At 45.3% G+C, this 27,146-nt stretch overlaps 1 protein-coding gene across 1 annotated transcript in view; it reads left to right on the top strand.

Annotated features, from left to right (window-relative positions):
- SLC2A9 (solute carrier family 2 member 9) overlaps positions 1–27,146 on the top strand; it is a 207,109-nt gene that overhangs the window by 123,625 nt on the left and 56,338 nt on the right. Inside the window, exons 9-10 of the mRNA XM_063108514.1 lie at positions 14,746–14,847; positions 15,997–16,072. Of these exons, the coding sequence (XP_062964584.1) occupies positions 14,746–14,847; positions 15,997–16,072 (178 nt within the window). The remainder of the gene's footprint in view (positions 1–14,745; positions 14,848–15,996; positions 16,073–27,146) is intronic.

Here is a 27,146-nt window from a genome sequence, read left to right as displayed (position 1 = left end):
ATCATAGAGAAGGTGATTTACTAATAAGCAAAAATGTTCAAAAGAAGAGAGACATAGAGCTCATCGCTCTTTCTCAACCTCCAATATGCAAAATAAACATTTGGTGGGGTGGAGGGGGAAGTTGGGAAACTTCAGAATCTAGCAGAAACTTCCCAGGGTTTGGAATCAGACCAGACTAGATTTGGATTCTGGCTCTCGAACTTCTAGGCCATGTAGTGTTGTTGTCCAATGCACTCAACCTCTCTGACCTTCAGTTTCCCTCTAGGAGTTGTTCGTGTCTCTCCAACCTTCTAGGGGTGCGGTCTGTGCTTCACGTTTCAGGCACATGGTACACAGTGGGGTTCTCTACCAGATGAAAGGAGAGAAGGCTAAAATCAGAGAGTAACATTCTCTGTCTTGATGGAGAAACTCGTTTATTTTCACTCTTGCTAGCTGATTTGGACCGACAAGACTGATGACTCTGCAAACAAACAGAGGCATCCTGACCGTATTTCTGACATGCTTTCCACAGAACACTGTGGTTTGCTTCTTTCTCTTAATGGGTCATTCTAACAAGATGCTTTTAAAAAATGGCTATCGTAAAAAATGTAGAGGAGTGACGTTTTGTCTCTTTCGCCTCCACTTCACGGTCTTTTGGTTACAGGGAGACTATTTCATTGTTTCACTATCTGGGAGTTTCCCAAAATTCCTGTCTGAGTTACAGACTGCACCCAACTTTTATTAATTTTTACTTAGATCAGCAGAAGAATGTAGTCAGTCTGGGATAAAAATAATTGGAAAAGTACAGGGTTTTTTGTTGTTATAAGACATCAATACCAGCTTATTAGTGCAAATTTGTTAAATTCAGAAAAAAAGAAACAGAGAAGAAATGACCTATAACGTGCTACCCCATGAAGTTTGGCAAATTTTTCCTGTCTTTATTCTATGCATAAATGTATGAGGGTACTTCTAAAAGTTTATGGAAAGATTTGTGTTATCTTTCAATTTTATTTTTTCACAAACCTTGGAAGTGTCTTCGTATGTTTTACTCTTACACAGTAGTCATTCCGTACTTTATACTAACCTCAATCCTGGTCTTGTTCATGTAATATTATGTCGGAATGATTTTTCACTTTTTTATTTATTGCTTGAGTATTTTTTAATTGAAGTATATACCATATATACAGAAAATTATGCATATCAACATCCCTCTGAATTAATACCTGTGCTGAAAGCTGTATCATTCTCCAAAAATTTGCTCTATGGTAATTTTTCTAATGATCGTCTGTGGGGTAGGATGGTTGAGCATCCCTGCTGAGAACCTGGGTAGCAGAGCCACACAGCCTGGGGTCCAACCCTGGCTCTGTTCCTTTTGAGCTACGTGACCCCAGATAAGTTATTCAACATCTGTGTGATTCAGTTTCCCCGTTTCGGGACAGGCTGAGGGTAAAACACGTGCACGTGCATTGAATGATTCAAGTACTGCCTGGCAAATGATGTGCACCCAGTAGGTGTTAACTGTTCCTGTCCTATTTAGGCAGGTTCCCATAATTTGTCATTTTAAGTAAGGCTGTCATGAACATCCTACGATAGGGCAGGTTTTATAGGGACTCTTGCAATCTTTTGATAGTTGAGAAAACCAAGAACCAAAGAAGGGACTTACACAGGGTCACAGAGTTAGTTGGGTCAGAACCTGGGGGAGTGAAGAGAAATGATATCATGAGGCCTTGACCGCCCCCCAGGACCCTGCAGTGCTTTATGTGGGATTTCATGGATGCTCACATCACTCCTGAAAGTCCAGTTTTCACCCTTGTTTGAAAGAGGAGCAGACTCAGGGAGTGGTGATGCTTCCAGCCTTGGTCTCTCTGACTCCTTCTGGTCCCCTCTCTCTGACTGGCAGATCACCTTCATTAAAAGCTGACAATATTTGGAAAAGTATTCCTTGGAGGTGCTAATCCCAGAAAGGAGGGCAAATGACTTCACTCTCCCGGGAGAGGAGAAGACCTTTCTAAAATCAGGACTCTAGAGTTGCAGCCTCTGGGGGGTGTCCCTACCACTGCCTTCATGTGTAGGCCGTGTTGGATCTCAGCCACTTGGACCATGGTCAGTTCCTATGGTGCCCTTCAGCACGTTCTTGTCAGCACCTCCTGTGGCCAGGCTGTTGACCCTGTGCTGGCCATCACCATGGTGCCTGCCTACAGGAGCTCACAGTCCAGTGGGGGAGGCTATGACCCAAGGTGGAATGATGTCGCACTATGCTAGAGGTGCAGGGAGTGATAGCTCCATAGCTCTGGTGGTGGATTCATTCATTCACGCATTCATCCTTTCCACACACACCTCAGGGGCACCTACACAGTACTAGAGGTCACCAGTGAAGTTGTCGTGATCCAGAGAGAAAGATCCGCAAACAATTACCATGTGCAACACTGAGATAAGTTCCAGGAGGGCTTCCTGCAGGACAAGGAAGCCAAGAGCTGAAAAACCAGCAGTAGTTAGGGACAGGGAAGATAAGGACCCTGGCAGCCTGTTTCCCTTTTATCTTCGAAAAGAGCTGGAGAGGCAAGAATAGTCCATTGGAAACAGTGCTTAAAATGGGAGCATTTACCCTAGTCCCTGGAAAACCAGGAGATTAAATTCAGCATGAGGCTGGGAGTCTGGGATAGAAAGTCGTTCTGGGGAGAAAGAGTTTTGGCTTTAGGACTGGGCGACTCTGAATTCAAATTCTGATCATCAACAGATGAGTGGTCTTGGGAAAATTACCCAACATCTCTGAATTTATTTGCTCATCTGAAAATGGACATAACTAGGCCCACCTGTGTTAGGCGAAACACTCCTGTTTCTCAGAAGCTGTGACTATGTTGTCTTACGTGGCAGACGGGACTTTGTGGGTGTGCTTGAATTAAAGATCCTGAGATGCGGAGATTTCTTGGATGAGCAGGGTGGGAGCCGCTTTAACCACAAGGTCCTTATAAGTGAAAGATGGAGGCAAGAGGGTCAGCGTCAGAGAAGGAAACGTGGCAACGGAAGCAGAGGCAGAAGTGACGTCATTGCTGGCTTTGAAGACGGAGGAAGGGGCCACTGGAGCCAAGGAACACGGGTGGCCTCCAGACGCTGGAAAAGCCAAGGAAATGAATTCTCCCCTAGAATCTCCAGAAGGAACACAACCCTGCTAACACTGATTCTTGTCAGATTTCTGACTTCCAAAACTATAAGACAGTACATTTGTGTGGTTTTAAACCACTAAGTTTGTGGTAATTTGTTACAGCGGCAATAGGAAACATACAGCGCCTTACAGAATTGTCATGGAAACAAAATTCAAAGCATGTGAAAGCCACTCTCCTGTTGCTAACAGAGTCAATATTCAGTAAATCTCTTGCACCTCCCAAAGTTTTTATTGCTTTGTTTCCAAATATGTGTACTATTTCACCTAACCCTTTGAGATAATTGCCTAACAAAAAGAATTTTCCAATTTTTTTTTCATTATTTTTACTGAGATTTTGACAGTCTATTAAAATGGCTCTGGAGCCTAATACAATTGAGAAGGAAAAGACATTTTTGCTCATTTGATCTGCAATTAATTTGGCTCAGGGCATCACTCATCAGTGTGGGCAGTTGTAAATAATTGCCATCCTGGAGGAACAGCTGGTTTTCAAAATTGGTTTTCTTGGTGCAGCATTAACTTTCTGATGAGTGAACTTCCAATGAGTGTCATTCAGGCCCCACAAGGCTGAGTATCTGCTGCCACATGGGGTGGGAACTTTGTGGAACATGGGGTTCATTCTGTTGAGAAACAGACTTTGTGCTTTTTCAAATCTGGGGAGGGAAATCACATGAAGTCATTCTTATTCATTGCAGGAAGTTTTTGTAATTATTAGGAACGAAAGTTAAAAAAAAAAAAATCAAGTGTTCGTTGGGCCCCTGCTCTATGCCAGGCATGGGTCCAGGTGTGTGAGATACATCAGCGGACCACACAAAGTTCCCTGCATGGAGAAGGGGTGGTCCTCGTTGTCAGGGAGGGGGACATACAGAGAACAATAAACACAGCGAATAAATAAGGTGGAGGATGCTATGAGAAAACAGTAGAGCAGAGAAGGGGGATTGAGAGGTGGAGGCAGGTTGCTGTATTAAACATTGTGATCAGGCTCAAGGCAGGTGAGGGAGTTGTCTGCCCAGATATCTGCAGAAGAGCATGCCAGGCAGAGGAGCAGGAGGGGAAAGGACATCAGGGAAGAGGCGCAGGGGGTGGTCTGCCAGCAGATTGATTCAGGCATGGGGAGGGTACATAGGGTGGATAAGCCACCCATCAAGAACTATGGCCTTTGGTAGAGGGACAGAGCCAGCCAGAATGTCCCTGTAGAAAGGCAGCCTCATTCTCTTCCTTCCCACCTTCTGATTTCTGATTTCTGCTGAAACCACCTGGAACTCAGAGGGCAAGAAGCCTGGTGATTCAGCCCTACAGGTCCCACTGCAGGACATGGAGCAGGACACAGAGTGTATCTGGAGGGGTGAAAAGGGGATGTGCGGAGCAGGAGCAGGAACAGGAGCAGGAGCACGTCTGCCTGCTTGAGGGACCCCGGAGGGCCTGCAGGGCAGAGGGGAGCAGCCAGGGTGTTGAAGGCGGAGGGCCAGGGCATGTTTTAAAAGGATCCCTCTGGGCTGCTGTAAAGAAAATAGATGTAGGCAGCGGGGTGTCAAGGGTGGAAGCAGAGAGAGCTGTCGGGAGGCTTGGAGAGAGGCTGATTTTCACCATGAATCATCAGACTGCAATGTGCTCTCGAACTGACCTCAAAGGACTAAGTTCAGCTACTTCTCCTTGCTGGACATCCTCTTTTCATCGATAAATAATGATTCTGTAGCATTTCTATGGGCCCATACTAGCAGGAAGAGACTACCCCCTCCGCCTCCTCCCCCGCCACACACACACATCTACTAAAACATTAGATTAAGTCCAAGTTTGTTTAGCAAAGGTTACAGGAACTTGGCAGAAGGGAGGGGCCACATCAGGCAAAAGCAGATCCTGGTTTCTCCCAGGGCCCCCAACCCACGCTCCCTCGTGGCAGAAACAACTACCAGGGGCTCCCTCTAAGCTGCACCCATCAGATCTGAGAAATTAAAATTCCGGCTGAGAAACTTTTCCTATTTGGTGGTTACGTCATCATTCAAGAAACACTGATGTAACCTTGTCACCTGAGTAGGAAGTACCATGTTGACCTGGGGCCTCCCCTCATTTTGTTCTGAGGGCTCTGCCTCACAGGGAGGGGTTGGGAGGGAGCCGTTTCCCAGCAGTCCCCACTCCCACCCACCCTCAACTCAGTGTACTCAGATAATACCTTCTAAGCAGGTTCTATTTCTGAGTTTGGCCAGAGACCTGGGCACGAGTCCTTCCCTGCAGCCCACCCTCTGACTTCTACAATGCAATCCTGATTCATTTCCCACCACAGTTCTTCTGATTCCCTCTCCATTGCTCTGACAGTGCCCTTTGGCTCCCGTTTCTGATCTGGCCCCATCAGCTTCCCCATGAAAGGGCAGTGAGGCTGTGGCTCTTGGGGGACCATGTGGCTTTGCACCAGCTGCACGTGCTGCTGTTTCCACCACCAGCCCCTCGGCCGCCCACGCTCCCGCTGCACTGTGCTTCCTGGTTTGGGAGCATTGGTTCCCAAGTCAGCTGGACATCCAGTCTCCCTCTCTGCTCCTTTCTTTTAAGAGCTAATTGTTTTTTCTGTTGCCCAGCTTTGAGAACATTTTAAATTTATGCTCATAAACCTCTTAAGAACTGCCTATTGAAAAGGACAAGAGGGTGGGAATTATACTCCACTCAGAAGCTGCAGAAGCTATGGCCTCCAGCCAAGATTCTAAAGTGACCCAGGAGAAACAAATGTCCCCAAGACTTGAGAGCTCGGGAAAGCCTGGTCTTGGTGCCAGCCTTTCCTTCTGTTCCAGCTGGCCCTGATCTGTGTCTGATTTTGCACTTTGGTTGAAATATCTCAAAACCTCTTTAATTTGTTATACTTAGGTATAACAGGCCACTTTGGGATGATAGTCATTTAAAAGGTAACTATTTTCCATTTCTCACACCTTTGGCCCAAGCAGATATGTACAGGTCTGTCTTACACACATTCATTTTTAAGCAGAAATTTCCAAACAAGAATTATGTTTTAATGAATTATTCTTAATTTTCAATTTAAAGAGAGCTTGCCCCAAGTGGAAAATTATTTTTGACAGCCTGTCCTTTGAGCATGGATTTTACAACTTCATTAACTTGAAGATAACCACAGCTTCCCAAAGTCTCACCTTCTTTTCAGAGAGAGATTTGAAAGCAAAGATTGACATTTGCATGCTTAAAGCAGAATCACCAGCAGTCAGAACTAATACTGAACTTGACATTTCCTTCTTGCTTTCTGCCTCGGCCTCCTTTTCTCTGCCAAGAGATCTGAGTCAGTGATAATCACGCCATTCCCCATTCCTGTCTCGCATCCTTCTATCAATAAAACTTTGGCAATAATCCAATTTCTGTCTGGAGAGTTGTTGTGAGGTTGTCACCCAGGAAAGGAACCAAACACTTAATTAAGAATTTTAACGGAGTCTTTATTAGCTGGCCGGCGGCTGCCTCCCCTAGGTATTTTGGGAGAGCAGCAACCAGCTTTGGTCTGGTGGAGTTTATAAAGGCAAAAACCACATCCCGTTGGCACATGGGTTTGTCCAGGTGCACAAAGCAAGCTAGGTAGCTAGGTTACAGAAGCCAAAAGTGAGCAGTTAAAGCAAGCAAGCATAAAAATCTTCATTGTGTATGGTTCTGTTCCTATGTAATGGTTCACTGTGTATGGTTCCTGTTTCTATGCAACAGTCTTTGTTCCTATGAGAAGATCAACCATTTCTCGCAGAGAGGGGTAGTCTGACAATGAGAATGGAGCTCCTACCCTAGATGGCGTTGGTATTGCTCAGGATTCTCTGCTACAGAGTCACCAGTTGCTGATGTGATGAGGGCTCCTTGGGGACTTCTTCATCCCTGAGATGTCAGGATTGAGGGGCAGCAATTTGGGATACCTGGGTGCTGGCCCTAATCTGGGCCACATCTTGCCCCAGTATTCAAATTTCTCCTGCAAATTCCCAGTTGTTATGACTACTTTGGCCAGTGCTATTGAGAAAAGCCTCATAGAGTTGTTTTAAAATGTAAATTAAAAAGTGTGTGGGGGGAGGGGTGTATGTGTGGGACAACAGGTTTAAAGAAATGGCAGCAGTAGTTGTCATATTGTGTCTCTGCAGTCCTTGGTCTCCCTGTGTTCCACCAGCCTAGGCACGGGCCCATAATGAGCATTCATGCATAGTTGCTTAACGGAGTAAGGCTTAATTAAGCCATTCCGGGAAATGACACTGGCTAGCTCAAGACAGAGCTCTTTGCCTTTGGCTGCGATCCATGCCTGGGAGTAGTGGATAGGAATTCTGAAGGAGGCAGACCCCTTCTACAGTGCTTCGTCCCTGGAGTGGTTTCTTTTTGGGCCCTGCACACACATAGTCAGTGCACATGGCCACATGCTCACAGCATCAGGGCAACCAGGCAAGGACTGGGTTCACAGGAATCAGCAGAATCAGTAAAGACCCTGCAAGGAGTTGGACAGAGAATTAAGTCACTTCTGTGATCAAAAGGCTCACCATCGGGGCTGGCCCGTGGCTCACTCGGGAGAGTGCGGTGCTGATAACACCAAGGCCATGGGTTCGGATCCTATATAGGGATGGCCGGTTTGCTCACTGGCTGAGCGTGGTGCTGACAACACCAAGCCAAGGGTTGAGATCCCCTTACCGGTCGTCTTTCAAAAAAAAAAAAAAAAAAAAGGCTCACCATCGTATAGGAATGAACCCTTACAGGGCCCTTCAGTCCCTGGGAAAGTCAGGAACTTCTGCCAAGCCCTGAGTACTGCATGTAGTTTATATAGAGGGATAGATACAGAACACAATGTGGACAAAGAAGGATATATGAAATGTATATAAAGGAATATAAAATGTATGTACAATAATATAAAGGCACATTGAGTCAGATTTGGAAGCTTTGATTGAGCCAAATTTGAAATAAATGAAATTTTAGGCTATATTTTCTTCTCTCTGTCCCTTCCTTCTTTCTTCATGCATTCAGTTATCTAGCAAGCAGCATACCAAGCCTTGCACTCTATCAGATATTCCCTCATTGTATTGGTTTGCTAGGGCTGCCATAAAGCACCATGAGCTGAGTGGCTTAAATAATAGGCATTTGTTGCTTCACAATTCTGAAGGCCAGAAGTCCAAGTTCATGGTGTTGGCAGGGCTATTCCTTGTAAGGACTATGAGGGAGAGTCAGCTCCAGGCCTGTCTCCTAGCTTCTGGGAGTTTGCTTGCAATCTTTGGTGTTCCTTGGCTTGTAGAACTGTCTCCAAGTCTCTGCCTTTATCTTTCCATGGCATTCTGTCTGCATGCAGGTCTGTCTCTGTGTCCAAATTTTTTGTTTTTATAAGTACACCTGTCATTGTAGATTAGGGACTGTCCTAATTTTATTACCTCTATAAAGACCCTATTTCCAATTAAGGTCACATTCTTAGGTACTGGGTATTGGGGTTTCAATGTTTCCTTTTTGGGGAAGATGCAATTCAACCCATAAAACTCCCCAAGGACAGGGACTCCTGTATCTGTCTTCTCCATGCCCTGATGCCAGGGCCAGTCCTATCGGAGGCTTCCAGTGACCACAGGAAGTTCACACAAATGAGGAGAGGAAAACTTTGGGAGCATGTGCATATTCTTTTGATAAATGTCCATATGAGTTTGTCTCAGTGACACTGAAGAGAGACAATAGAGCACAGAGGTTAAGAACAAGACTTTGGAGCTAGACTACCTGGCCTGAATCCTGGCTCTGCCACTGTGTGACCTCACAGGTTGCTAAGCCTCTGTGAAACTAAAGTTCTGGATATAACAGGGGACGATAATAGCAGCTTTATAAGCCCACTGAGATGTTATAACCAGCAGATGATAACACCATGGACATGTTATAAGGATTAAATTATTGAGAAGACTTAAATTATTAATATATGTAAAGCATTTGGAGCCATACCTGGTACATAATAAGTGCTATAATAAGATTCACTACCCAGTAATCAAGACATCCTGGTGTTGGCATAAGGATAGCCATACAGATTAATGGAACATAACAGAGTCCAGAAAACAAAAGTTGCCAAAGTAGTTCAGTGGAGAAAGTATAGTGTTTGCAACAAATGGTGCCATAGAAACTAAATGTTCATATGGAAAAAATGAATGGCAACCCTTATGCCATACACAAAAATTAACTCAAAATGGATCATGTGTCTAAATATAAAGAGCTAAAACTATCAGGCTTCTGGAAGGAAACACAGGAGAAGGTTTTGCAACATTTAGATAGGCAAAGGTTTCTTAGATGAGATGCAAAATTATAAATCATTATTAAAAATTGATAAATTGGATTTCATCACAATTAAAAATTGTGACTATTTAAAAGACATTGTTAACAAAATAAAAAGGCAAGTCACAGACCAGGAGTGCATACTTATAAAACACACATGTGACAGGGAACTTGAATTCATAATACATAAAGAACTCTTAGAACTAAACAATAAGAAAACCAGTTACTTACTTAAAAATGAGCAAAATATCTGAACAGATGCCTTACCAAAGAAGATATCCAAAAGACTTTTTAAAAGACATGAAAAGATGTTCTGCACCATTACTCATCAAGGAAATTAAAACTAAAACCTGCATTGAGATACCATTATTCACCATAAGGATGACCAAAATTTAAATGGCTGATAATACCAAGTGTTGCTAAGGAAGTAGGGCAACTGGGACTCTCAAACACAGCTGGTGGGAATTTAAAATGGTACAACCCCTCTAGAGAACATTTTGGCAGTTTCTTATAAAGTTTTTACCCATACATCTCAGCCATTCTACTCATAAGTATTTACCCAAGAGAAATCAAGCACATGTCTACACAGAGACTCACATACTGATGTTCATAACAGCTTTATTTATCAGAGCCCAAAACTGGAAACAGCCCAATGTCCATCAACAGATGAGTGGAGAAACAAATGGTGGTAAATCTATGCAGTGGAATACTGCTCAGCAGTAAAAAGGGCTATTGATTGTTACAATAATATGGATGAATCTCAAAAACATTATGATGAGCAATACAAAACTCTAGAAATGACAAATCTGTTCATAGCACCAGAAAGCAGATCAGTGGCTGCCTGGGGCTGGGGGAAGGGATGCAAGGGAATTTTTTGAGGGATGAAATGTTCTGTATCTTAATTGTTGGGGTGGTTTTAGGGTATAGACATTTTTCAACACATATGAAATGGTACAATTAAAATTGGTACCTTTCATTGAACAAAAACTATACATCAATAGAGTTGATATTGAAAATCCTAACCAGGGAAAAGGTTACCATTATCATTCCACCAAAGCTCCTAGCACTGTAGAGAGGGGCACTGAGTGCTGGGTAAATGGCTACTGAGTGGACAAATGACCCTGTGACTCCGGAGTCCCCAGAGGAGGTTTCTTGGGAGCATCAGCAGTCTAACAGTCCCCTGCTGACATCACAGGCTGCGGTTCATTTTGAGTTAATGTCTTCACTGATGATTTCAATGTTGGGTGGGAATACCATGTTCACTCTAATCCCTCCCTACTGGCTGCACTTTAATGGGACATAAAGGAGGGAAGGCAAAAGGACAGGGCCTTGCAGACTGATCCTGTTTCCCACTAGGATGCGGAGGGTTGTTTTCATCCCTTCCTTCTTCTTCAAATCCATTTCCCTGCTGTCTTCCTAGACCATCTTCAGAGATTGTTTTCAAATCAGGGAGAATGTTTCCGGCTTTACATTGGCTCAGGTTACTGGTTCATCCAGAGACTTCAGGGAACAAAACCAAAAGCCAGATTCCCGCTCTGAGAGCCCTTGAACACGAGCATCGTGCTGTAAGGTAATGGCTCTCAGCTGGTTTGTGTTTGGTGCACACTTTCCAACACTGAAATTGTGGGTAGTGCTCTTGAAGAAACTTTTTTAAAAAATTCTCAAAACACAAGTCAGTAACCCGTGTGTGTGTGTGTGTGTGTGTGTGTGTGTGTATGTATATATATATATATTTTTTTTGGAATCAAAAAATATATATATTTTGAATCATAATTGATTATACATATTTTTGGGATTCAAAGTTGACATATGTTGATCAAATCAATATTACTAGTATGTATATTGTTACAAATTATAATTATTCTTTATGCCCCTTGTACAATCTCTCCCTATCCCTCTCTCCCTCTGACCGCTCCCCTCTGATAACCCTAGATTTCTTCTCTCCTTCTGAAAGAGTAATGGTTACTCTGTTGATTTGTTGCCTAGATAATCTGTCCAATGGTGAGAGGTGTGTTCAGATGCCCCAGTATTATCATAGAGCAGATGCTTCTTCTGTCACTCTGGAATGGGCTTTGTAGAGAGAGACATCCTCTTCTTTTCTTTCTCTCTGCTGGTGACTCTCCTTGTGTCAATGCACTCCAGTGGCTGGCGGACCATCTGCGTGGTGGTTGTGATGTCTAGCCACTTTCATGGCAGCTGTGGTTACTGTGGTGGCTATGGTGGGCCACCCACATGGAGATGATGTTTTTGGCATGCTCCTTGGAGCTGGCAGTGTGCCTGGTTGTGGGCAGGGGGTCTAGTCCCCAGCTCCATGACCCAGATCCCCAGGCAGAGCCACGAGGCACTGGTGGTGGGCCTGGTTGGGGGGGTCTGGTCCCCGGCTCCATACCTTGGGTCCCCTGGCAGGTCCCGAGGTGCTGGTGGTGTGCCTGGGCTGGAACTAATTTTTTGTCGTTTGCTTACTTCTGAAATGGGGGAACTTCCTGTGGGAACCAGTACTTGAGCTCTGTGGTTGAGCTAAATTGCTGCTTTGCTGCTGTTTCCCTAGGGAAGGCTTTTTGTGCAGCTCAGGGTTTAACGGTTGACCTTATAGGTACTTCCGGCTCTCCAGAGACCCGGTGCACCTGGGTTGTGTAGAAACTCTGATCTGGGCCTGAATCTTTTCATCAAACTGCACCCCATGAAGGCTGCATTCCCAACCAGTCTCCTCTGAGTGGTTCTGCACTGATTGGGGGACAGAATGGCTGTCCTTGCTGTGTCCCAGTGTTCTCCTGGTGGGCCTGTCTCCCCCACTGCCCGTGCTCCAAACACTTCACGTGGGACTGACCCTGTGCCAGTCCCTTGCGATGACTCACTGGCATCTGAATGGCTCCCATTTTTCAGCTGTTCTGGCTCCTCACTCCTGTGTGGGTCCACGAAAACCCTATTAGTGGTCTTGGTGGCCCCCAGGGCCTCTTCTCCCTTGCTGCCTCCAAGCAACTCCATGCAAAGGGCACAGCTGTGGCTTCTGCCGGCTCCTGCTCCATGCGCTCAGCAGTTCCAGCCTTAAAGTGGCCGTGGCCCAAAATGCTCTGAGCAGTTTTTTCTTTCTCTCATTGTGGTTTCTCCCTCTTCATGAACTCCGTAGGTCTCTCCTCCTCTTCCCCTGAGCTCCAGCTGCCCCAGCTTGGCTGGTGTTACATTTTTATAGTTGTAAATTGGTTGATTTGTGGGAGAGAGTGACACTGGAATTCCATCTTGACTGGAATTCCCAGTAACCAGTATATATTAATCTCAGACTAACAATATCACATGTTGATCTCTGTATGACAATGTAAAACACATTAATCCAGTGTAACAGTGTAACATGTGTTGGTCTCAGTTAATAATGTAATACAGATTAATCTCAGTGTAGCAATGTGACATGTTGATTCCAGTGTAACACTGTAACATATTAATCTAAGTGTGCCTATTTAACACATGTTAATCTCAGTGTAGCAATGTTTCCCAGTGACTGTGGTGCTCATCCATGGTAATTTCCAGTCATTTCAGCACCGTGTCATTGGGCACTCTAACCTGACTGCCCTAAAATGCTTAGGAGACAAAAGCTTCCACATTCCAGTTATAAGCAGACTTCATTTCCAGTGCCAGCTTAATTTTGGGCTCTGAGCTAACCACAATCTTATATATCATTATCAGTACATCCTTAGATTGTAGCAAAGATGCATTTTACACGGTTGTGAAAACTTGTCAGTGTGAGTATTGAAAATCACTGGTGATAGGGAAAGAATAAAGACTTTGACTCAGGGGACAAAGATTACATCCTCACACTTTAACAAACTCTATTTTTTAGTCTTTTTTTTAAAGTAAAAAATCTCATATAGAAAACTTTGAAAACTAAAAAATAAACAAGTAAAATAAGAATCACATATACCCCCAATGAGAGTTAGCCATTGTAAACTATTTTTCCATGTATTTTTCCAGAGTGTATTTGTTTAACATAACTGTAATTTATATAACTGCATATATAAGTAAATACACCTTTCTGTCCTGCTTTTTTCACTTAACATTGTGCCCTGAGAATTTTTCTATGCTATTTGAAACTTCTCTCAAAATATGTTAATTTCTACACATTTATCATCTAGTTGTTCTAGGATTTACTTAACCAATTCAATTGTTGGTGGACTTCTAGATTATTTCTATTTCTTCATTAGTATAAACAACACATTGATGAAGATTTTTGTCCATGAATCTTTGACCAAATATCTATTTCCTTAAGATAAATACCCAAAAGGTGAATGACTGAGTCCAAGGGTATGGCTATCTCTAGTTTGGAAATTTTTAATGTCTCAAAAACCAGAAAAGACTTTGTAGATGATCCCAGCCTTGCTACTTACCAGCCATGAGACCTTAGACACATTCCCAAAGTCTCTGTGCCTCAGTTTTTAACCTGTAAAATGGGGCAAACAATAGAACCTACTTTAGTTATTGTGAGAATTAAATGAGTAGATGCATGAAAAGTGCTTAGTACAGTGCCTGGCACATAGTAGGTGTTCAATAATAACCATCAGCCATTTTTATCTCGACTAACCCCATCATCATCAGAAAAGAGGAGAAATTAAGATACAGAAAGATCAACTGACTTGTTCAAAGCCACATGGCCAACTAGAGCCAGGAGCTGGGACCAGACCCCCAGGCCTCTCCTTGACTGACAGAAATAATACATCTTCTTCCACTTATTTGAAACCTCTGTTGTTCATGAATCTATTTCTGGCACCTGTGTCCTTTCCCCCTGATCTCACAGCTACCCTGCAAAGATGATATTATCATTCCCATTTTCCAGATGGGGAAACTGAGGCTTGGAGAAGCTAAGTCACCCATTTGGGGCACAAAGAAAGCTAAGTGGCAGAGCTAGGACTTGAACCCATGTGCCTCTGGAAACCACCTGCACTCTGTTCTGTTGGGTCAGGTTTCTGGGAGGCCAGGTTTGGAGGCTTGGGTCTGCCCTTCCTTCATAGGCAGCAAGAGAAAAGCCTTCCCGGCAAGAATTGCCTCCCTGGCAGGCTGGCTCTGAAGGAGGGGAAAGGGCTCTGGTGGCCCTGTCCATCCAGTTTCTTCTTCCAAACTCCCTATCAGAGTCCACCCTGATGAGGAGGAATGGGGACGTCTTGATGCACAGCAGTGCTCAGGAAGTGCTCCTTCTTCCCTTTCTTCTTTCTCATAAGGATCATCCTTCTAGGGTTGTGATCGTGGAGAAAGTGGCTGGACAGTCTCAGGGTCAAAGCCAGCCTTGAACCATGACCCCATCACTGGCTCCCAGTGCCACATCCCCCTCGCTTGCTGCTAGATGTGGAATAGTAATGTTCTCTCTCTCTTTTACCCTGGTCTAGGGCTTGGTCATTGAGCGTCTGGGACGGAGACCCCTCATCATTGGTGGCTTCGGGCTAATGGCCCTCTTCTTCGGGATCCTCACCATCATGCTGACGCTGCAGGTGAGAGGACATATGTGTCACACCTTGGGGGAGGTAAGCATGGGGCTGGCTCCAGCTTCATCACTTTGGGGCCTTTGGTTTGTGGGGTTCATACTGTCTACAGACACCTCTTGCAATGCAGCTCTCCCCAGTGGTTTCTCAGCTGTGGAGCTGCTGGGAGTCCTCAGGGAAGATGGTTTGGTGATGGGTCCTTGGGCTGGTAGGCAAGAGATCTGACTTCTGGTCCTGTCACTACTGCCACTGGTGAGCTGTGTGATCTTAGGCAAGATATATCCCCTTTCTGAGCATCAGTTTACCCATCTATGGGACAGAGGAGATTGCACTAGATGACCCCTAATAAGCCCCTTCCAGCTCTCGCATTGCAGCCATGGGTGCCGGGCACTGCATATTGGGCACTTCCTCAGTTGTCACCGCATTGACTGGTGATTAACAGCAGGGACTCTGGGGCCAAACTGCCCACATTCGAATCTGGCTTTTCCACTTACTCACTGTAACGCTTTTGGCAAGTCACTTACCCTTTCTGCTCCTCCCTGTTCCCTTCCCTTCCTTTCCCACCGGGCTGACTTAGGCTCAGCCTTCAAAGGTGAGCACAGGCTCTTCCCTTCCCCACATCTATGTAGATGGAGTCAGGCAGCCTCTACCTGCATAGCCCCAGCACCTCCACACTCACTCACTGTGTCTCAGAACTGGGGACACCGTGTGCTAAGGACCAGCCATCCAGTCTGCTAGAGCAGGTGCAATTCTGTAAATATCCTTCCACATCCAGCACCAAGCCACCCCACTCCTGCCAGAGAAGCAACAGCCCCCATCCCTGACACATTCCATGAAAAGAATTAACTCATCTCATACCTTGCAGGATGGCAGGGGAACAAACATGGTGCTTTACATCATAATAGTGATAACTAATAAAAAAACTTTTAAATGGAAAATGCCTGTAAAACATCTCATATTGTCTGCTACAGACTAAAAACTCAAGCACTGTGTTATTCATTTATTTACCACTTCCTGTATGCCATGTGATAAATGCTGAAACTGGGGCTCAGGGACATAAAGTGGCCTGTCCAAGGTCATGCAGATAGAGACAGAGGAGGAGCTGGGGTGGGAAACCAGGTCTTCCAGACACGTGCCCACATCCCTATTCTCCCGCAGGACTGTGCCCCCTGGATCCCTTACCTGAGTATCGTGTGCATCCTGGCCATCATTGCCTCCTTCTGCAGCGGACCAGGTCAGGTGCTCGTCTTTCCTCATCACCTCGCCCAGGGGCTCATGGCACCACCAAGTCGGGGGCTCTCCTGAGACAGATGGGGAGCCCAGGGCCCAGAAAGAAGCAAAGCCTGATGGGGGCAGAGTTCTTTGCCCTATTTAAATGCAGTTGGGCTGCCTTCATTCTGTCCCACTGACATTAGGCAATGTGCCCACCCAAAGATACATGGGTGATAATGTCCAACAACACAGCAATAACTAACACCAGTGAGAGCTGTGAGCCATGGGACTGGTCTGTTTGTGATGAATCAAAGATAATCAAGGTGCAGCTGTGCCCACGGAGAAGTACAGTTCAACATGAATGACATAATAATAATAATGACAATGTCTAAGATTTATTGATCACTGATTATGTGTTGTACTTGGCTAAGAACTTGACGTGCATTAACTCACTTAAGGCTCATGACAGTTCTAGAGAAGGCAGACGGAAAGTGATTTGCATGAGGAACAGGTGACAGAGCTGACTGACTCCCAGGCCCAGGCAGGTACAACTTACATGGTACCTGCGTGTGTGTGGAGCCTGGAAGGTTCTGAGCCTCATTTTACCCAGGAGTCACTTCTAGTCCCAGCTTTGCCATTTCTTAGTCATCAGTCAGTGGAACACCTCTCCTCTTCTTGGGCCTCAGTTTCCCCATCTGTAAAATTGCAAGGGTGGAATGAGACTGAGGGCCCTGCCATTCCCTGGCCCTGTGTCTGTGCCCAGCAGGGGCCTCCATCAGAAGCCAATGTGGGACTGAGCAGGTGGGTTCAGGGCAGGCCAGACACAGCTATGCGCTCTCTCCATGAGGTGATGTCCGTGGCTCTTCTTTGTTACGGTTTCTGTGTTGATGCAAACAATGCTAAGTTTCCATCAAAACAAATGAAGCTGAATTTCTGTGTCTCTTTCTGTATTGCTGATTTTCATGGGCCATGATGTTCCAGGTTCGATCATATATGTGATGGATGAAAAGCATTCGTCCCCATCCGGGACATCGGGGTGTTTCAGTGAGATGCAGAGTAGGCCATGGAATGATCGGGGGCCTCGAGCATACACGCACGTGCACACCCACCCACGCTGTGCTGTGAGGTTGGTCAGATGGCCGGAGGAAGGGGAGGCCACCTCCCAGCAGGGCGGGGAATTAGCAGGAGGATGAGCAAGCAGCGTGTGCTGCGGTTAACAGGGGATTAAGGAGTAAATGTGTTTAGTCCTACCAGCGAACGCATCACCAGCTCATGAGACATTTGCACTGGTGGCCCTGGAGGTGTCCAGCCAGTGGCCTTGTGCCAGCCTGGGGACCCTGGTGAGCAAACCCAGGCAGAGAAAGTCTCTGCTCTCACAGGCTGTTATGGAAGTCCCAGCTGAGGTGTCCCCTGTTCAGTGAGGCCGCTCCTGATCACTCAGTCTAAAATCAGCACACACACATAAACACATGCACACACACACACATAAACACATACATAAACACACACACATACATAAACACACACACACATAAACACATGCACACACACACACATAAACACATACATAAACACACACACACACATAAACACACACACACACACATAAACACACACACACATAAACACATACATAAACACACACACATACATAAACACACACACACATAAACACATGCACACACACACACATAAACACACACATAAACACACACACACATACATAAACACACACACACACACACACACATATACACATTCTCTCTATTTCATCATCCATTTTCCTTCCTTCATGGCACTACTCATGGGCTCATCTATTTCCTGCATACTCATTTGTGTAAGGCAGAGATGGGAACGCTTTTTTGATAAAGGGACAAACCATAAACATTTTTTGCTTTAGAAGTCACACATTCTGTGTCACAACCGCTGTCACTCATTCTCTGTCACAACTACTCACCTCTGCCATGGTAGTGTGGACACAACCATAGACAAGGCGTGAATGAATGCATGGCGTGGCTGCATTCCAATCAAACTTTATTGACGAAAGCAGTGGTGGGCCAGATCTGGCCTGTGAGCAGAAGTCTGCTGATGCTTGGTTTGATGTGTGTGTCCCACAGCTAGAAAATAAGGTGGACAAAAAGACCTTGTTTGTAGTTCATGATCTTATCCTGAGAACCCATAATTGTGTCCAGCACATAATAAATGTTCCATAAATGCTTGTTAAAAAAACAAATGAAATAACTGAGGGGAGAGCTGGGAAGGAAGATGAGTGGATATGACAGTGGAGCCTGGCCTGGCAGCAGAGTTTTTCATAAGGAAGCCTTGGGAGAGAGAGAAAGTAGAGACAAAAGGCCCCAATTCTGCAGTATTCCTGAAGTTCCTGAAAAGAGGCAGTTGGAGTTTAACGGTTTCAGCAAAAATACGGAGGTGGCATTAGCCAATTGGATGTAGTAAAGGGATCAGTCAAGCTAATACCAAAATTCTGTGTTAGAGAAAGAACAGGAAAAAGGTTTAATTCCTTTCAAATCAATTTCTCAGGCTTTTACTGAGAACCTGCTCTGTGCCAAGTTGAGGGGAGGGAAAGCAGGGGAAGGCAGGAGGTAGGTAAAGTAGAACCAGATGTTTAAAATCTTCAGTCAAAATTGAACAGTGTGTAATGATATCACATACGTTCACCTACTCTTTCATCCATGCAACAAATACACTGTGCACATATGACCCAACAGCTCCTTAATCACCTGCCAAAGAAATGGTCCTGCAGCTTCTAATCCAACTTTAGTAACTTATAAAACAGTTCCAAGGCCACTGATCAAGAAAGATAATCCTTAATAACACGCTCCTGAGCAATGTGCCTTGAACACTTCATATGTGCAGTCTGTCACTTTAACAGCAGTGAATACATGGGTCATGTAATGCTAGCTGCAAACAAATATGTCCCCAAATGACAGTACCCCAGCATGACAGAAATTTGTTTCTCACACATGTAACCATCTATGGCTAGTGTCCCTGGTAGGTGGCCAGCTTAGACCCAAGCTCCTTCTGTGTTGTGGCTCTACCAACCCCTGGGAGTTCTTTGTCTCCAGCATCCAATAGGCAGAAAGGAGAAGACTGTGGAGAAAGCTTCTTAAGAGGCTTGACCCAGAGAACACCATCCCTTCCACTCATACTTCAGTGGTGAGGACAACACATTCACATGGTTAGACCTAGATGCAGGGTCTGTGCTTTATATACCAATTTCTTCCAAAGTCCTTAGTGCCGGCCTGAGATCTAGAAAGTTCTCAGCAAGGACCTGTGGAAGGTTTAATTACAACCAGGGAACACAGATAGAAGGGGCTGGGGCAGGTGCTATCACAGCTAGAGCCCTAAGGTGTGGGCAAGGGAGGCACTGAACCCACAGTGTACCCCGCAAGTGATTGGGTAAACCCAGAGGCAGAGCTGAGGCCTTCCCTGGCCCCATCCCGCTCTTTGCCCAGTCCTCGCCACATGGACTCAGTCTCCACTCATAATGGCATTCAGCTGTCAACCTTTCTTGAGCATTAACTTTAATCCAGACACTGCTCTGGATGCCTTACATACTTCACCCCTAGTCTGCATGACAGCCTTGCAAGTTAGCATTAATCAATTCCTTTAACAACACTGAGAAAACTGAGGTCCAGAGAGGTTACAAGGCTCCCCTAACATGAAAGAACTAGTAACTGTTGGAGCCAGGACTTGAACCGAGATCTTTATGAATCTGTGCTCTTTTTATTCACTACAAAGCATAAGAATCCACATCCATGCACTGCTCTGAGCTCTGCATAGCACTCATGTCTGCTCCCTAATCCAGTCTCTGATAATAATAACTAATATTTGTTGAGCACTTACTTTGCACCAGGTCCTGTTCTAAGTGCTTTAATTCTTACAAAGATATTTTGTGAACATATTTGTGTGAACACAGAGTCAGATTGTCAAACAAAAATCACAAGAATTCAAGATCTTACCCAGAATCAAATTTTACTAATAATTATAGGATACAGGTTGTCACCAGGCACAAGTGAACTCTGAAGCCCTCAAGACAGCTTCCCAGTTCTTCCTTACCACATTAGGGTGCACTTTGTCCTGATTTAACACAGAAGGTCTCTACAAAAGACACGTAGGGCATCACTTAATGAAAGAAGGTATGTTATTTATTTCATACTCTGATAATTCCATAGCTGATACTGACATTTTCCAATCTAGGCAGACCAGGAACAGTCCACTACAAGCATTATATACATAAGAACCTCTTACCTTTCTGCCAGAAAATACTATCATGAGTTTGGATTAGCAAGTTTACATTGAGAATGGACTAGGTCATTTTTTTCTTTGGTTTCTCTCTCCCCATCTCAAGGGATAGAAGATGGGTTTCATATCAGCTGCTAACCTCTTTCTTCCCAAACTAATCTTATTCTCATTTTATAGATTAAAAATAAAAAAACAAAGTTGAGATTGATGAAATAATTTTCCCCAAATCACACAGCTAAGAGGCAAATGCTGGATTTGAGTCTTCACCGTCTTGTTCTAGCACCTATGATCTTAACTCTTACATATGCACCTGGCTGATGCTCATTAGTTGTTAGCTAAAAATTGAGTGGAATTAGGCCCATTTTGAAATTGACTCGCAAGGTTAAAAACTATGCAGAGGAAAAATAGCCTACCCAGAGAATCTGGGGTGAGAGGAAGAAGCTCCTGTTTTTATCTTCCCAGAATAGGATTACTCTTGATCATTAAAAACAAGTCCTGCTTGTGTCTACATGGAAGGATATAATTTTGCCATTTGTCAGATCTCCTTGGCTGAAGGTGAGTTAAAAGCATTTTGATTCTCATGGTTTCCAGCCAGTCCTGGTTCAAGTATTTTCTCAACACAGAAGTCAGGAGCAGTCTTTGGTCTTTGTGTCTCAAACTCACAGACATCTAAACCACAGCACTTAGTGTTGAAAGGAAGGCTGGGCTGTCACATGCAGAGCTTCTTAATGAACCAAGGCAGAACAGAACACGGGAACGATTTCACAGCAGGAGAGACCTCAGAGACCACCTGGCAAATGAGGAAACATTCCAGGGGACTGGAATGAATTAGAATTAATGCAACTCATGTTTGGAAAAGACCATGAAGATTTTCTAGTCCAGTCATTTATTAGAAGCTTAAGTCCCAGCGTGGTTTCCCTGCCAGGAACGCCTCCAGCCATGGCTTGATTGCTTCTGCAGATGAGGAACTCACTGCCTCTCAAAACGCTGCCTCAAACATTGCTCAATCACTCAGGAAGCTCTTAAAAGTCTTGACACCCAGCCTGCACCAAAGGCCAGCCAAGTCATAGTCTCTGGGGGTGGGACCCAGGCTTGGTATTTTCTAACACTATATGGTTCCAACGCACAGCCAAGTCTGAGAACCACTGGGCTGGAGCAGTTTTTTGACCCTGGCTGAATGTATTACAGTCAACTGGTGGCTTAAAAAACACTGATGTCAGCTGAGTTAGAATCTCTGGTGGTGCCTGGAGCACAGAGTGAGACACAGAGGAAGAGTTGGGAGACAGGTTAGCAGCAGATCTAGAGAGCCTTGAGTGGGGCACTGAGGAGTTGTGATCTTATCTTGAACTTCATAGAGGTCTGCTGGGGGATCTGTAAGCATGAATTTCCTGGGGCAGATTCACAGTGAGAATAAAGGAACCAGGAGGTGGCTGGGAGGGAAGGAACCAGAGGCAGAGACACCAGTCAGGGGCCTCGAGAACCCACCAAGGATGGCTAGCTGGGGCAGTGCACCCCTGCCAAGGGCCCCGTGGACATTGCCCCTGTGGTAAGTGCAAGTCACCAGGTAAGGAAGCTCTACATTTCCTGGTGTGATTTTTAGTGTTTCTCAGGTTATCTTTGTCTGTAACAGCTGTTTCTCAGGAAGAACAATAAACATTGGCATTGTATCGCGAGGAAAAGGTTTGCCTTCTTCCCTGCCTTTTTACACAAATAAGCCAACTTGGACTCATCTACGAACTTGCCTAAAGTGCTTCACTGATCCGGACCACAGAGCTGTGCCTTCTGAGTTTTTCCACCAAGCCCTTGCCCTTCTCATGATATTATCGACTTCACTCCCAGTGTTTGCACACCTGGCTTTCTTGTGAGTGCAGAGCATGCTGAGTTTCCAGGGCTTTAGTTGCTGAGCTTCTCATCAATGTTTAGGGGACTTTCTACAGGGAAAGCCACCTGCACCCCTCAATCCCAGATCAGCTGTCTGCCCCTACCCTCTGCTTCCCAAATTCCCCCATGTTCACCCAACAGCTGGGCCTTGCCAGCTGCAAATGACTTTAGCCACAAGGTTGGCTGGGGTTTAGAAGCATCATTTAAACTCGCATTGACAGTGCACAGCTTAAGACCCCAGGGAAATTACCTGTCTAGGGGAGGCTGCCACTTGGACTGTGAGATCATTCATATCCTCCTAAGTGGACAGGGAGGAGCAAATCCCAAGAGGAGCCACCCTGGGAAAGTGTCTTGGAGATGCCAAGAGATGAAAGGCTGAGAGACCCCTCATTTGGGGCTTTCCTTCCTGATGAAATGAGAAGTATCAACCTCCCAGGTGAGAAACCAGGAGTTCACCTGAGGCAGCTTCTTGGTGAAAAGATCAATTTAAGGAGACGTGACAGGTAGTTGACATGAAGTGAAGGGAAAGAGAAATAGGAAGGCAGTGTCTGTCTCGTATTCTATTTGTGTGCATAACCCCAAGGCAGTGGCAGAGAAGTCTAATAAATGAGACTCGATAAAAGAGCTTTACCCTTGAAGAAAAGGAGATCATCGCCAAAGCGTGTCAACTTCAGTTTGAAAAATCTTATTAAGCTTGACTATGTGCCCTGAGCCAAGTTAAGTCCTGTAAGGGGGATTTAACTTGTGTCTGGTGTGGAGGACAGACACAGACAAGATACAGTATGGTCACTGTGGTTATAAACCTGCAAACTGGGATCTGGATGCTCCAGAGCACAGAGCAGTCCTGACAGGGGCGTGTGCCAGTGCTTATTTAGCACATGCCTGGCTCAAAAAGAGACTGCTCTATCCATCAGGTTGATTTAACCTGGAGAGACAGCCCAAGAGTACTAACATTAGAGGGGACCTTGATGATCTGCCTCTGTGTGTCCTACCTGCCCCTCTCTCCCACCCCACCCAGAGCCACAGGCAGCCACCCCCTCACTCATGAGTGCATGGTCCCCCCCCCCCCAGAACACCACCCCATTCATCTGTTTCAGGAATGCCTTCTCATCCTTAAAAAGTCAGTTCACACTGAATCTTGAGCCTTTCTTAGAACAAGGCAGCTCTCTGTTCCCACAGCCCCATGCATTGCTGCTAGGATGCCCCCGGTCCCCCATTACAATGTCCATGGCTGGCCAGCTCTACTAGTATCGGGGACTGCGGCAAGGACAGGGGCTTATTTCCATTACTCCTGTATCCCAAATGCCAAACACAGAGCCTGACAACCAGTCAGCGCTCAGTAAGTGATGTATTTGTCATGCGTTCACTTAACACACATTCAAAGAGTCCCTGCTCTATGGTTTGTGCTCTTTTCTGTCACCAAATGCCAAATGTGTGCAGTTTTCTGACACCAAATACATGTCATTTTTTCCACACCAGTTCTCCAGTTCTCCAACACTGAGTGTTCAACAATTCAATTTGATTTTGACACTGTCTACCCAGAGTGAACGCAGACACCATAAGTTAAAGGGCTCAGTCCCACTTCAGATGCCAGCAGTAAGGGGAGTCCCCAGGTGCCCCACACTTCTGCCCTGCTGGCAACAAATGTTGGGGGTTCCAGGGTCCCCCTCAGTTTCTATAATTTGCTAGAATGATTCACAGAACTCAGGAAAGTGCTCTACTTACAACTGCAGCTTTATGATACAGAATCCAACTCAGGAACAGCCAGACGGAGGAGATGCACAGGACAAGGTGTGGGGGCTGGAGGGCAGAGCTTCCATGCCCTCTGCTGGCACAGCACCCTCCCAGCACCTCCATGTGCTCACCAACCCAGAAGCCCTGCAAACAAGTCATTTAGGGGTTTTTATGGAAGCTTCGTTATGTAGGCAGGATTGATTCGGTCATTGGCCACTAGTGTTTGGACTCAAACTCCAGCCCCTCTACCCTCTCCAGGGGTCAGGAGGTGGGGCTGCAAGTTTCAACCCTCCAAACATGGCCATCCCCTCCCTGAAACTATCTAAGGGCCCACCCTGAGACTCCTCATTAGCATAAACTCAGGTATGGAGGAAAAGGTCTCATTATACATAACAAAAGCCACTCCTATTACTCAGGAAATTCCAAGGTTTTTAGAAGCTCTGTGCCAGAAACTGGGAACAAGGATCAAATGTATATATCTGTATTATACCACAGTGCCAGACCCGGGGCTGGGCATTGGAGGTAAAGGGTAAACCAGACAGTGTCCCTGCCCCCGTGGAGAAAAAGTTGCAGGGTCGCCACAGGTGTTAGAACCTCATGTACAGCCTGGTTCTGTGGAGCCCTCGATGTGGCTGGCCACGGAGGCCAACTGAGGGGTGAGGGAGGAAGGGGCTGGAGCCTTCCAGCTGCACGGGCTGCTGGCCAGGGCTGCCCCAAGGGGAAACTGTCCCACTGAGGAGGCTGAGAACCCCAGCCATGATCTCAGAACTGAACGTGAAGGGTGCGCCCCAGTGGGTGAGATTCAGAAGGAGAAAGTCCATGCCCAGCAGACCTAGGAGGAGAGTCTGGGTCAGGGAGATGGGGGGGGGGAGTCCTGTGACGTAGACTCAAAGCCCCACGCTTGCTCGATATTTCCAGAACTCCAACCCTGCACCCACCACATTAGAGAGAAGGAAACATAAACATCCCGTCCCTACCCTGTAGGAGGCACAGGGGGACAGGCCTGGAAATGAATAATCACTATTCAGTGGACTTATAGGAGGGCAAGAGAGGGAAAGAAGAGGGAACTAATGTGTGCTGAGTGCCTCAACTTCACCCAGAAACTGTTTGTATGTTATTCCTGTCGCTTCTCTCACATCTGCAAGATTGCCTCTATGACCTGGCAGCTGGTAAGGGCAGAGTCCAGACTCAACCCTTGCTGTGTGCTCCTCCGAAGACCCTGCCGTGGGTCAGGCACTACAAGCTGGCTGGGAGGCTCTGTCCACCAGCCCACACCACCCCGAGGGAGCTCGGCCAGCAGACAGCAAAGCTGGGGGTCAGGCCAGGCCCTGCACAAGATTGGACTGGTCACCAAGTCATGAACCAACCCATGTGAAGTCCTCGCATCGCGCCTAGGCAGGGATAGGTGCCCAGGACCTTGCTGCTTGTTGAATGACTGAGCAAGTGAATGAACACAGGAGTAAATGAGAGGAAAAACCTTATCCATGGCCTTGGCCTCCACCCAATGGCATTAACTCGGTCTGTGAAAAGGGCTGGGGGAAGAAAGAGATAGAGAGAGGTTGGATAATGGATACAAAATGACAGCTGGCAGGAGGGACAAGTTTTAGTGTCCTATAGCACTGTGAGGTGACTATACTTGCAGTTAATAATTTATTCTGTTTTCAAGTGGCTAAAAGAGAATTTTGAATGTTCTCCACACAAAGAAATAATATATGTTTGAGGTGATGGATATGCTAATTACTCTGATTTGATCATTACATATTATATACTGGTATCGAAATATCACACTGTACCTCATAAACATGTACAATTATTATGTGTCAATTTTTAAAAAAATAGCTTAGAGCTTAGATGGGCATCAAATCAGATGACTTGTTTTCTGTAGAAGTTAGGAAATTATATGGAAAGCAGATGACAAGTTAATTAATTTCTAACTTTGCTGACCAAGCAGAAATTATTTGGTAGAAGAAATAGGTATATATATGTTAAAATAACTAGGGCTATAAATTAAGAGACATATCCTGACAGCAAATCAATATATAGACATAATTTTTGAAAAATTGTTTGATGAGAATTAAATGAGAAGTCTCAAAAGTCCATGTTAAAAAAAAACAACAGTTATTACTTGGGACACACCAATCTCTCTAAGATAAATTTACACCGAAGGGGAGATTTAACTCCAGCATTGCTGGTATAAATTCTTAACAGTGCCCAGCTAGAAACGAGGAGCCAGCCTCCACACCCATTGCCACACAGAATTTTAGGAACGGGACTTATGAGATGACCTATCTAAAGCCACTTGTGAACTCTACACTATTACATAAATTTGAAATTTGGTCAGAGTCCAGTGGAAACACAAGGTACCATCAGCTGGAATTGTGCAGTACACTAACATTTACAAAGCAAATGTGTTTCACAGGGCCTAGTTTCCACAGCCCTGTAGCTTCAGGTTTAACCTAAGTTTTAAAAATTACGTATAGAAATGTTAAGTTTGCAAAAGACAGGAAACTTTCACCAGTCTAAAGTCTCTGTTGTGGATATAGAATTGTAACACAGCAAAGTTGCTGGCTCATGGACAGATGCCCTTGAGAGCAGGTTACCTACTGATTAATATGTTAAGAAAGTTGCATTATTGTTATGTAAAAATACTGAGGAAACTGACATAGGAAAACACAGTATTTGCTAAGAACAAGCTTTTGTTGATGGGTCAACGTAACCTTTTGCAAATTGCATTATGGAATGTCACTTTGTTATTTCCCTGATGTTACCAGCTTCTATTGTTAAACTGTACTTAGCCATAACTCCACTTGTGTTCCTTTTCTGTAACTTCCTGGTCTGGAGAATAAATACAGGGAAAGGACCCCAATTCGTGGTTAATTTCCCAAAGGAGGAATGCCTCTCTCTTGAGGGTTCTGGGAAATTAACCCGTTTGGGGTGTCTCACTGCTCAGAAGAGATGGGCTTTGAGTATTCCTTTTTGCATCTCCATCACCCCATGTGGGGCAAAGCAACAGGAATTTTCGAGGACATTGCATGAACAGACTATTTACAGAGTGAGGGAAGGGTTAAGGGGACCAGCAGGAGAGAGGAAGCTGTCACCATCCCTGGGCCTCACTGGGCACGGGGAGAACCTGGTTTTCATTACAGAGAACAAGAGAAAATAAACACAGAGAAATAGGATTTCATCAGGTTGGGCTGACTTCCAGCCATTGAGATATT

The sequence above is a fragment of the Cynocephalus volans genome, chromosome 9 (assembly GCF_027409185.1).
Source record: "Cynocephalus volans isolate mCynVol1 chromosome 9, mCynVol1.pri, whole genome shotgun sequence".
NCBI lineage: Eukaryota > Metazoa > Chordata > Mammalia > Dermoptera > Cynocephalidae > Cynocephalus > Cynocephalus volans.
This window is presented reverse-complemented; position numbering and strand designations above follow the sequence as displayed.